The sequence below is a fragment of the Danio rerio genome, chromosome 14 (assembly GCF_052040795.2).
Source record: "Danio rerio strain M-AB ecotype USA chromosome 14, GRCz13ab, whole genome shotgun sequence".
NCBI classification, from domain to species: Eukaryota; Metazoa; Chordata; class Actinopteri; order Cypriniformes; family Danionidae; genus Danio; species Danio rerio.
In genome coordinates this window covers 13,368,974-13,382,271 of record NC_141034.1, presented here as the reverse complement: position 1 = coordinate 13,382,271, position 13,298 = coordinate 13,368,974, and the positions used below count along the sequence as shown (strand labels likewise).

Genomic DNA, 13,298 nt, shown 5'->3' with positions numbered 1-13,298 from the left:
TTATTGTGAAATTGTGAGACTCTCTCAGGACTTTCATGATCTGGACATGCATTGGTGAAAGTTTATTTTCAGTGGCTAGAGATGAGCAAACCAGAGCCTCCATCTCTCCCAGTCAACCAATGGTAGAAGGGAAAAAGAGGTTGCAGGTGTAGCACTATGCTCAGGTTTTAGTAAGAGCCAGAAAACTCTGTAATGAAGAGGAATGGTTTGTTACCAACAGACTGGCAATTCAAAAGGCCAAATTTGAAAGATTGCAAATTGTTTGATGTGGTAGGCAATACACACAAGTTATTGTTCTCCTCAGGATTATTAAACAAGTTTGACTTTCTCCTCATCTACAAATGTTTTTGTTAGAGCACAAACAATATTCAAGGATTGGGACATAATTATTAGTGATAGAACTAAGCACATTTTGTGTCAAATGTTAAATGTCTTAAGTGTAAAAAGGATAACAAGGCAGACACTATATTAATCTGTGTATGATTGGCCACAGTCACTAAATGCCTTTGTCCCTTTTAAGTTATAGATTAGACGTGAATAACTTATTAGTGCATTAATTTTACTAGACCAATGCTTACAGTGCCACCATATGTCAATCCTCTCACAACATGAAGGACATGCTTCAGAGTCTGCTTCTTGCTCTAAACTTGTGAATGTTATAACTTTTTGTACATAACATGAGTACTATATTAGGAATCATTCTGCACTTACATCTACAGTTGTAAGCTGGTAATACAAAACAGAGTAACTAAACCAGGTGACATGCGAGTGGATTATTGCAGATTTATATCACTGGCATAGTATTCCATAAAACTTAATCAACTACTCTTTTAAAAACATAATAATAACCTATTTAAACAAACACAAATTAAAACCACTGACTAACACTTGAAAACTACACAAATTGTTTGAAAAATTGATTTTAAATTCAATAGAACACAGATATAGATACAGGCAGAATTTAATGTTTTAAAATATCTGTCTTGAGGTCCTCAGTATGTGCCCTAAATGGCTATTGCAAATAGGGTTCCTGGACCTTTACATCGATGCTCACAGGACATCTAGTGGTCATTCAGGACAGTTAGGGGACTTTTGCTTTAAAGAGCCATATTATGCATTAAAAAGGGTCCTATTTTGGCTTTGGTGGTCAAAAAAACACTTTCATCATCTTATAATATGCATTTATTTTACCAAATTATCCCAAAGACTCCCATATGATTTTTTCAGAAATTAATTTGTTTCCAAACCCCTCCTTAGTGCAATGCTAATCTGCACTAATTGGTCCAATGATCCAGTCTGTTGCGATTAGTTCACTGTGTTCAATGTGAGACAGAGAGAAATGGTCATCCCATGGTCCTAAGAATTCTTACACTTTGCTCAGTATTTAGTAGAAGTACCCTTTTGTTCTAATACAGTCATGAGTCTTTTTGGGAAAGAGGAAACGTTTTTCACACCTGGAATTGGGGACCCTCTGCCATTCTTGCATGCAGATCCTCTCCAGTTTTGTGAGGTTAGGTGGTAAATGCTGGTGGACAGCCATTTTAGGTCTTTCCAGAGATGCTCAATTGGGTTTATGTCAGGGCTCTGGCTGAGGCATTCAACAACAGTCATGTATTGGTTGTGAAGCCCCTTCTTTGTTTTTTTTAGCTGTGTTCTTAGGGTCATTGTCTTGTTGGAAAATAAACCTTCTGCCCAGTCTGAGGTCTTGAGCACTCTGGAGAAGGTTTTCATCTGGGATTTTTAGGGGGTGGGCATGGTTCCAGTAAATGAAACCCTTAATCCTTCAGTATACCAGGACAGTTTGGACAGTTTATAACTGTGCACCAGTGCACACAAGAAGGTCTATAAAGACATAGATGCAAGAGTTTGGTGTGCATGAACTTGACTGACCTGCAGCTCCTAACCTCTCACTTTCGGAAAGAGAGAGTTGTTGTTCATATGGTGGAAGAATTGTAGTCCAGGTGATAATGCAGGTTGTTCGCAATCTGCAAAGCTTTGAAGATCATAACAATGATCAAACATTTATTGCTGCTGTATGATGTTAAATGCAGTCTTTGTTTATTTGTTATTTCCATAAATGCATAATTCTATAGCCAGCTCTTCCTGTTAGCTTATAATTATGTAATTTTGAAAATATGAAAAAAGTTACTAAATGTCTTATTGTTCAAACAAAGCCTCTAACAAGCCCCTGATATACTGGATGTGCAGTAAACTTATTAAAGTATTTTTTATAACAGCCTGTCATTTTAGTACAATAATTTTAGTAAAAGAATTGAGAATCACTTACTTTAACCTTCATGTTCCCACTTCATTAACACCTCAATTATTTTATTTACATTGTCATAATTACAAAATGTGCAATTGCTCCAAGCGTTTTGAGAGAGTAAGCAGCAGTCAACATGGTTTGATTTCGTTGTGTGTCTTGCTTTTCTCTGATTACAGTTTGTTCGCAGTTCTCCAGAGGGGTGTATGCCATCTTTGGCTTTTATGACAAGAAGTCTATGAACACACTGACCTCCTTCTGTGGAGCCCTCCACACCTCCTTTGTCACACCCAGTTACCCCATCGACTCAGATGTGCAGTTTGTCATCCAGATGCGCCCTCCATTGAAGGGTGCTGTCTTAAGTCTTCTTTCTCACTACAAGTGGGACAAGTTTGTCTACCTCTATGACACAGACAGAGGTAAGTCCTCCAAGCTGTCTATTAAACTCTAGCTGAAATATGAGTGGATGAAATTGTTGATGTGCTGACTTGTATTGTGTTTTTTCAGTTTGTAGCACATACTGGGCAGAATATGATGGAGGATAGATGCCCCATTTGAGTCCTTAGGGTTTGGATAAGTGCCTGAAGTACTGGTGCAAAGGTCCAGATATCTCTGGATACATGATGAATTTAGAACTGATGTGCCCCAGTTTTGTGCAGCGTAGAAAAATTTGGGGCTCTAAAATGTTTCATGTATCAAATAGCTCAACTTTCTTTACTAGTACAATTTATTTGTATTAGGCAATCACAGTGAAATTTATTCTGAGCAGTTTTTAAAAATTTATCTTTTATTACTAATAAGGTAAATATGAAAGTCATTATTCCTCCCACTGAACACAAAAAAATGTTATGAAGACTTTCTTAAAAATCCAGTTTAAACAAAAATGAATTGCTCAGGCTGGTTATTGCTGATTAAAACTTTACAGTTCTAGTACAGTGTGATGTAGTCCATTCTGGTTATATCTCCATGAGTATGCATGGATTTCCTGCAGGTGCTCCAGTTTCCCCCACAGTCAAAGGCATGCATTATATGTGAATTGGATAAACTACATTAGTCATAGTAGTGTGTGAATGGGAGAGTGTATTGTTTCCCACATTGAGTGGTGTTCTCTCAGTGTTAGATTTAGCTGAAAGTGTGTCCACTATTTAAAACAACTCCTAGAGAAATTGGGGGATCACTTTGCCGTAGCGACCCCTAATAAGACAGGGAATAAAAATGCAAGGGAGTGAATGAGTGAGTGATATATTTACATATTTATGATTATAAGTGACTAATGACTTAATAATTAGTCTGCTACCCCAGGGCTGGCAACTTTTGGTTTTAGCTTGGAGTGAGAATTTAGCCTTGCCCATATGCCACAAACCACGCCCCCACATAAGCCATGCCCATATTCTAAATATATAAAAATTCTAAATATATTATTTTGGTAAATACTTTTTTTTTTTTAAAAGTTACTACAAGAGTATTATTATTATTATCAGGGGTTGACATTAACACTTGCCAACCCGCCAAATGCGGGTAGATCTTCCACTTTCCACTATGTCTCCACTTTGGCTGGTTGGAAATAATTTTTTGATTCGTAGTTTTTTTAAAATATATATATATATATATTTAATTTTATATATATATATCCTTTTGTAAGCAGCAGCAGTCACTGCTTTCATTTTAATTATTCTTTAAACAGATCATTTACAGGCGTAACATTAACTATGTGCACGTGGTTATCCTTTTATTAACAGTATAAAAACATAACAGTATGTTTTTAACTGATTTCTATTGCTTACAATTATTTTAGTTAATATATTTTAATTATTATCCTTTACAATAACATTGCTTCAATATGAGATTAACTCCCCCCTTATGTGTAGTAACTGCTTATCTGGGACCTTATGGACAGATTATTGTGCTTATTTTAGATACATGACAAAAGATCTTTTTAAATGTCAATTTTTAATAAAGAAAAGTTTTGTTAAATAAAAAGTACATGTATATTTATAATCTGTGGCTAAGAAACAATTGTTTTTTTTGATGCGGTCAGAGATAAATTTTGTAAATCCTTAAATCTGAGCCCTAAATAGTCCTGTGAAATAAAAACTAATTGCAATGCGACAACCCATGCACATTGAACAAGCCCTGAGGTTGCTGGTTCGAGTCCCGGCTGGGTCAGATGGCATTTCTGTGTGGAGTTTGCATGTTCTCCCCGTGTTGGCGTGAGTTCAAGCACATGCGCAAACATATGCGCTATAGGTGAATTGAATAAACTAAATTGGCTATAGTGTAAGAGTGTGTGTGTGTGTGTGTGTGTGTGTGTGAATGAGTGTGTACGAGTGTTTCACAGTACTGGGTTGCGGCTGGAAGGGCAAACATATGCCGGAACAGTTGGTGGTTCATTTCGTAGTGGCGACATCTGAAATAGAGACTACGCTAAAGGAAAATGAATGAATGAATATTAATTTCATTATGAAATTCTATAGACAATTGTATAGTACACAAAAAATAGGTTTTATAGAATTATCTGTTGTGTGTTGGCCAAGAATTAACTTTTTAAAATTTAACCTCCTTTCTGCTTCATACAAAACAAAAATCTATCTGGAGCTATGCTTAGTCAAAATATGATCATCATCATATTATTTCATCTTTAGTTTTGTCGACTTCCAAAACTGACTGTGTGCCGACATATGTGCACAAAAAGCTATTACACTATATGGCATGTGCCATAAAATGCACCCCCTTTGAAATGTGCACCTATTCACTTAAATTGCTATTTTTTAATAGTAACATTATGACACTAATGAGAGTAAACCCTTCCCTTACGGAAGGAAGGAATTTTTTTTTAGATGTATTTGTAAACCTAGTGTGATTTAAAATGTGTTGCACTTAATGTTTTTGCTTTATCCATCAAGACAATAATCATATTATGTTTTAATCAATTATGGCTATTAGTTTTTATGAAGACAATCCCAATTAAAGTCTATGAAACAGGGAATAATACGTCAAAGGTGCGTTTCTCGGCACAACGTCTTATGCACAATGCATGATTGGCGTGGGGGCAGCACATTTTTTTTTTGGCATGCATGGTTACAACCGGGATTCATACCAGGAGTGCAAACGTAAGCAGCGAAACAATGTCATATTAGGTTATTGTGTTTGGGGAAATAAATTAATTTCCAGAAGCACTGTATGTTATAAGCATGTTGAGTTTAAAATATCACCATCCCAGTTTTTTGCCAATCCTTTTTTTTGTGGACATGTATATTTTTCTGTGCATATGCATTACAAAGACATGTTAGTACTCGCCTGTCATTCAAGTCAGGTAAGGAAAACTGTACTCCTGCGTCACATTGTGGTGGGCTTCAAAAGCCCTGAGATTTGGATCCTTTTTTAAAATCAGGACATTTTGAAAAAAGAGACTTGTTGTGTTTATATCACTTCAATATGAAAGTGGACACAATATATCTCCACACTGTCCAAAAAGCTTTCAAAAGTTGATTTTGCATGATAAGTGCTGTTGCAGTCCCCTGATGTTGTTATTTAGTGTAAAAGAACAATCAACTTTTGTTAAAAAGATTCATTTTTCAAGTCTTAAGTTAAACAAAGTCCATTTAGCAGATTTCTTGTTCTGGTGGGGCCACTTCTAGCTTAGCTTAGCAAAAGTAAACCATTAGCATTTTGTACCAAAATTTTTAAAAGAGTTTTGATAATTTTCCCATTTAAAACTTAAGTCAATCAAGCAATCAATAGATCACTTAAATAGGACCTGCAGGACAGTAAATCATAAAAGAACAACACTGTCAGAAAAACATACAAACAGTAAACTGTGGTGGTGGTTGTGTGATCTTGTGGGCCTGTTTTGCTGCTTCATAAACTGGAAGACTTACTCTGATAAATGGAACCATGAATTCCGCTGTGTAGAATTGTAATAATATTGTCATAATATTCTGATGGATAACGTCATGCTATCTGCTAGTGATTTCAAGCTGAAGCGAATTTGGATCCAAACCACACCTGCAAGTTCACCTCTGTATGGCTAAAGAAAAACAAAATAAAGACTTTGGAGTGGTCTAGTCAAAGTCCTGATCTGAATGTGAGATGCATTGACATGACCTTAAAAAGGTGGTTAATTTACATTTACATTAAGCAACTTGCAACTGAGGTGTCTTTCAACGATTCAATAAGAAGTGCTAATTGTACAAAGAAACTGTTTCTGCTCAGAGAACTGAGGGCTTAAATACAGGACCTGGTGAAAAACATAAGAAATTAAAATAAATGAATCATGCTTTAGTTGGGTTGCAAAACTTTACTGCAAGACTTTTTTCAGATCATGGTAATGTTTTAACTGACAGAAATTACTATTGCTGACTACATAATGTTGAGTCCTAACATCCGCGTTAAAAATATGAACTTCCCATCGCTACTGTGTTTCTAACCTCAAAGCAGCCTTGCAGACATATTGTACGTAGGGCTGCTATTTTGTGTGCTGCTGTATTTGAATTTGATGATGGGTAGATGGTAGCGGTAGATGATAGTGTTCATGTATCCTCTAAATACAGGTTTTAAAAAAATGTATGACTGAGTTTTTATTATATAATAATTATCCTGTTGATTTTGAATCTTGCACCTAACAAATATCCTCATTTAGAAAAACAAACAAACAAAAAAAAACCTAATACTGAAACTAATAAAAACTAAACTAAAACTAGGTCATTTCAAGATATAGAATCTAATAAAAACTAGTAAATCTCTCTAAAACTAATTAAAACTAATTGCATTTGAAAACAAAAGTCTAAACGAAATAGAAACTAAAACTAATGAAAAATCCAAAAATATTATAACTATAGTAAGCAAGCATCAATGATTTCAGTTTGATACATGCATCGACTGGTAACCAATATAAAAAGATAAAGAGAGGAGTTACCTAGGCTCTCTTAAGCTCATTGAAGAACAGACTAGCTGCAGCATTCTGGATCATCTGTAGAGGTTTAAGGGTGCAAGATGGGAATCCAGCTAGTAGAGTATTACAGTAGTCCAGCTTTGAATTGACAATAGCTTGGACTAAACTCACTGAATTACATGTACATGTAGCAATAGTAGATGATTCCAGTTGGATTGATAAATTAAGTTGACTATTGATGAAATTATGTTGAATGTGTGGAGCAGGGAAAATGAGAAGTTCTGATTTTGCCAGAATTATCTGTTGGTAATGATCTTTCATCCAAGCTGAGATATCTTTTGGGCAGTGCACGGTCCTTTCAGCTACTGTTGGGTCAGGATGAAATGAAAGATAGAGCTGTGTGTCATCAGCATAACAATAATAAGAGAAACCATGTGATTGGATGAGGGTTTCATTGATGTGGTGTAAATAGAAGATAGAAGGGGATCAAGAACAGAGCCCTGAGGTACCCCTTGGACCAGCTGATAAGCCTTGGATACCTCTCCTCTCCAGACAAGTCTAAAGGATCTGCTGGTGAAGTAAGACTCAACCCTCCAGAGTGTTTTTCCAGTGTTACCTATTGAGAAGAGGGTGGGCAATAGAATCTGATCATTTACTGTACTAAAAGCAGCAGACAGGTCCAGTAAAAGCAGAAAGGATGATTTAGAATCTGCTTTGGCAATCCACGGGACTTCAGTGACTGAAAGTAGTCCAGTCTAATGGAAATGTTCACATTTGAAGCCTGGTTTTCATCAAGAATGTTGTTGTGTGTTAAAATTGTGGAAATTTCGTCAAAAACAACCATTACCATTGACAGGGGAACATGAGTAGGTGGGTAAATGGTCATTTTAAAAATGGGCTTCAATTTAGAAACTTCAATTTAAAAAAATTATTTACAAAAAGGACAAAGTTCTAGCTTAGTGGAGTAGAAAATTAGAGTAGGAAGACTTTATGGATCTTCCCGCTAGCCAGGTTATAGGAACTGTGCATGTGGTGGATACAACAAAGCTCTCGGTATGAAGGTGTTGACATTGTAATGTAAGTTCAGATACCTGGGTTTGTACTGCATGGTTAGTGTTGGTCATATGGTCCTTAGCCCGGTCCATGGGAGAGATCGCATAATTAAGAAACTCAGTGAGTTTTGTAACGTTTTGCCACATGGAGTAGGGAAGCAAATTATGCTAGCTGGGCTTGATGGCTAAGGCTAAGGTCAGCGGGGGCTTTTGATTTGTGCCATGCTTTGTCTTTTGCTCTAAGTGCTGTCCGATGTTCTCTCAAAACATCTGACATCCAGGGGTTAGAGGAAGAAGAGCAAAGTGGTCTGGAGAAGAGAGGACACATTTTATCTAGGGCGGATGTTAAAGTAGAACAGAACATTTTTTCTTTCTCCTGGTTTTATTATTGAGATATGATGTGTGCACAATCTCCTCTATAGTTTATGTTTACTGTGTCAAAAATGGTTGAACTGGGAAAATGGTTGCATAATCCACAGCTGATCTTCTGCCTTGTCGAAGTGTTAGCAGCAGACGGGAAGCCTCTCATCTAAGAGCAGATCTGTCGAAGAGCTTCAAGAGTTTCTCCTTAAAGAGAATGTAGTGTGGACAGCACTCAGAGGGCTTCTCACCAGTCCCTGGCCTAACTGGTGTATTAGGGAGATTACATTAGCAGCACGGGAATGATCGCTGGCATAGGTTGATGGCTGGAGCAAGAAAACATTGCACTGTGTTAAGAAGGCCCGAAACTCAGTGGGCTGACCCATAAAACACATAGGCCAATTAGCCCACACACTGTAGCAAACCAGGCTCATTTTGTAGATCCATAGAGGACTCCTGACATCAGAGAGCAGGCAGTCTGGGCAGAGTACAGGGGAAAGACTTCACTGAGTAACATCTAATTTTTCACAGTATTTACGGAACAGGACAAGACAAAGCTGGACTGTTAAACTCCATGAGACTTGAAAAATGAGCCAGAGTTCACACTAATATTGGGAAATATTTCAAAAACAGAGAATCATTTTATCTAGGCTTCCACAGAGAGGGTCATATACGTATATATGTTCCATGATTTTGGTGACATGGTTTAATAAAAGTCAAAAGAACAAAATAAATAAAAAAATGAAAGCTGAAACTTTTAATTCGAAGACTGTAAAAAGTTAAGCCCAACCCTCTCCTAAAAAAAAAAAAAAACAGTAATTGTACATTACATTTAATATTCAATAAGCTTCCATACTGAACTCTTTTTTTTATGAAATTGCTAGCATGGGGGTCCATCCATCTTAATGGGGGTGCAGTGGACAACTTGTATTCAATCACTCCTCTTGTGTGTGTGTGTCTGTATAGAGAAGGGACCACAAACTGGCTTATGTGCACACAAGTAGTTTTTCAATGTAAACATGTAAACAAATTTGTGGAGATGGAGTGATATGGATAAAATTAATGCTAGCAGCCTTCAGTGAGAGATTGTGGAGGCTCTGTTTTGGTTTAAGTCTGTTTTTTTCTCATATTCTTCTTTTTTTCTGTCCATATGACACTGTTCTGATACAGTTAACGGATAGCCAATTTCAAAATGTCCCTTCTTTAGATTGAAAAACTAGTACATCCAGATGAGCAAATACTCTATTCACACTTTTATTGATATTTATATAAATAAGACGTTTATTAAAGCTTGTTTTGGCTCGAGACCAATATATAGGTGTAAAGCCATTCTTTTTTTTTTACAATAGCACAAGAACTTTGGGTGTTTTTTTTTCCAAATTCAGCTTAAAAACCCCTTGTATGTTAATTAGGGATGCACACTATTATGATTTTTAGCTTTTACCTATAATTAAGTTCTTGTCATGGCCATTTCCAATATTGATAACCTACAAATTCATAGTATGATATAATAATGTTTACATAAACTGCATTTTCTTCACCTAGGAGAACAAAATGTCATTTTAGCTGCTCTGGCTAAACTCTGGCTTTACTGCTTTATTATTGTATAAATAGCCTAACTAGGGACTAGGGCTACCAATTAACTTTTGGCAGGAAGCCTAAATTTGGAACTTGTAGCAATGTAAAACTGTATTTCCCTGTTAAATAAGCTTACCATTACTCATAAAAAAATATTTATACAATTTAAAGTCAAAAAATTTTCCTGCAATATAAAACATGCATTCATTTAATCTGTAGTTCATGTAGAAAAGTCACATACTTTCAAATAGATAAATAAAATGCATTGACATTTATCAACCTTAAAAAAAATATGTACCCTTAAAAATAAAGTTCATCCCCAATATTGCCTATGGCATATTTAAGCATTTACAACTTTGATAAAGTATTTTAATCAAAATATAGTAGTTTAAGTAGACACAACCATTAATTTAGTTCAATTGTAAAACGAGATGAAAGATCATTTAAACATATGCACCATGACAAGTACCAGGTGAGTGCTGAAATACTGTGGTAAAAAATAAAAATAAATAAATTATATTTTAAAGACATGGCATGGAACAATGCAATGTTCAGGGCACCTATGATGAAAAAAAAAAAAAAAAAACTTTTGTAAGCTGATTGGACAGAACTGTGTGTAGGTATGTTTTGACCACTATCATATTGGAGTGATAAACAATATGTTTTTTTTTATTTATTTTTAATTACATGACGTTAAAATTGGATCCAAATCCCTACCATTTTGAAATCCACTGCATCGTGACGTAGGAGTGTGGTTTCCCTTCCCTCCAAATATATGACAGACATGAATTTAAATGTCTCCATAGTAACCCTAATAATCATATCTACAAAAAAGGACGTGCGCAAAGCAACTGGGATTAACAGATCTCATCTCTCTGTAATCATCTGCACCTCAAGATTGAGTTTTCTCTGTAATCATCTGCACCTCAAGATTGAGTTTTACAAGTCTAAAACATTTAAAAAAAAATAATGCATGTTGTAATAAATACAGTAAAATTGCTACGTAATTCATCACCACAGCTGCATAGTGTCAGTATAATTATAAAAAAGACCCTTCAATCCCGGTTTGTGGACTTAAAACAGGTTTATTTTGTACATTATCACACAGGATGTCCATACAGCAGTGGATATTAACGTGTATCCTGTCACATTTGCCATGCAAAAAATAGTGCAAACAGTGCAAAGCTAAATGTGTGCATGTGCATGCACGCAAACTTTGACATTGTCAAATAATGACATTGTGTGTGATTCATTATTGCAGAAAGCCCTGAATTAACTCTACAACAAATATATCAAATAACAGTTGGGAAAGTTATTGCTGTAGTAAGGCAGATCTACTTCATTCTTGTCTGTCACTGTGCTGTGTATCCACACGAAGGCTACACAAATCAGAGACAGATCTCTGACATGCACGAGGGAATGGTGTGCGGGGAGAACCATCTCATTTGCATAAAAGGCACAGGCAACAAACACAGCTACAATGTCCTAACAGCTCAAATTTCCCATATTTTTAAAAAGTATAATAAATAATCTGATTGGTATTTTGAGCTGAAACCCTACAGACACATTCTGGAGAAACAAAAGACTTATATCTTAAAAAGGGGGTAAACTAGGTGCCTTTTATTGCAGTGCTTGTTGTCTGGTGTGAGACCAACTTTAAACTGTGTCTAAATCAGGCAACGAAGGTAATTGATTTTAAATAAAACCAGATCGTAAAACCCCCAAAAGCACCTGAGCGGGCTTATAAAAAATTAAAGGTTCCGTATCTATGTCTGATAGGTATTTCTGTGCAAAGCTTAGGATTTTGTTGTCTCTGGAACATGTTTTAAAGTTTTTAAATGGCTGTGTCAACTCTCCATGATTGCATTAGCTGCTGTCACAGATGCTTTATATTGCTTATAACTTCATTGCGATAATGACCTTTCAAGTAAGATATAAGATTTGTTGTGCTAAAACCTGGTGCCTTTTTTCTCATCTCAGAATTCTTGCTGATGATGCAATTAGCAATGGCCTTGTTCTTTGCTGCTGAGAGGGAACACTTTCATTCCACAGATGATAACATAATGAGTGGCATAAAAGGCAGTTTTAAAGCTGCAGTCACTCGTACAGGGAAAGTGGATGAATCTCTTTCACATCAGACTGATATATTGATTGATTGTATTAAGTGCACTTTATCGGATAATGTAATCAAATTTATTTTTTCCCCCCTTTGGGATTAAAAAAAAGAAAAACATTTACTTATATCAATCAATAATTTATGTTTCCAATAAATATCATCACCTGTGTTTAAATTTTACGAGTTTTGATTGTAGCATGTATGTTAGGGCAAATAATATATTTAAAGAGAGAAGAAGTGGCTGCTGAATAATTCTGACAATACTATTCCAGAGATGGGTGGCATGTTGGCTCAGTGATTAGCACTGTTGCCTCACAGCAAGAAGGTCTCTGGTTCGAATGGAGAGTGGAGTTTGCATGTTCTCCTTGTGTTTGCAAGGGTTTCCTCCAGGTGCTTCGGTTTTCCCCACAGCCCAAAGACATGCACTATAAGTGAATTGGGTAAACAAAATTGGCTGTAGTGAATGAGTGTGTGTGTAAATGCAACTGTGTATAAGCGTTTCCCAATACTGGGTTGCAGCTGGAAGGGCATCTGCTGAAATAGTTGGCAGTTCATTCTGCTGTGGTGACCCCCTGATAAATAAGGGACTAAGCCAAAGGAAAATTAAGAAATGTGTTAGAGAATAAATGCTAAATAGGAAAAGGATTTTCCTCCCCTGTTGATTTGTTTATCTATAGGTATTCTCAGCAGGTGCGATATTAGAATCTATTGAATATAAAAGATTATGATGTGACAGGAGTTCTCTCATATTTGAGGGTACTAAGTTATTTATTGGCCCGTTTTCACGGAGTGGTATGGTATGGAACGGTATGTTTCTACTGTCAAAAGGTATCAAAAAGCGAACCGTACCTAGCACAACGTAAGGGCACCAAAAGGCAGAGCTAAATGCGCAAGTAAATGCTGTTGTTTAAGCCATGGTCGACCCAAGTTAAAACAAACCTTGTTGTTGTCTTGATGAACAGCCACAAAGCCAAGGACAAAATCTACCATCTTCTGTTTTTGTTTTACAAGGCCGTTTAAAAGTACGAGCAGTTTTAC

At 36.1% G+C, this 13,298-nt stretch overlaps 1 protein-coding gene across 6 annotated transcripts in view; it reads left to right on the top strand.

Annotated features, from left to right (window-relative positions):
• gria3b (glutamate receptor, ionotropic, AMPA 3b) overlaps positions 1–13,298 on the top strand; it is a 302,031-nt gene that overhangs the window by 56,849 nt on the left and 231,884 nt on the right. For all 6 annotated transcript variants that reach the window (XR_015506639.1, XM_087280262.1, XM_087280263.1 and 3 more), the window contains exon 3: positions 2,443–2,682. Coding sequence is in view for 5 of the 6 variants with exons in the window: in XM_087280262.1 (XP_087136388.1) it covers positions 2,443–2,682 (240 nt within the window). In the remaining variant the exon portion in view is untranslated. The remainder of the gene's footprint in view (positions 1–2,442; positions 2,683–13,298) is intronic.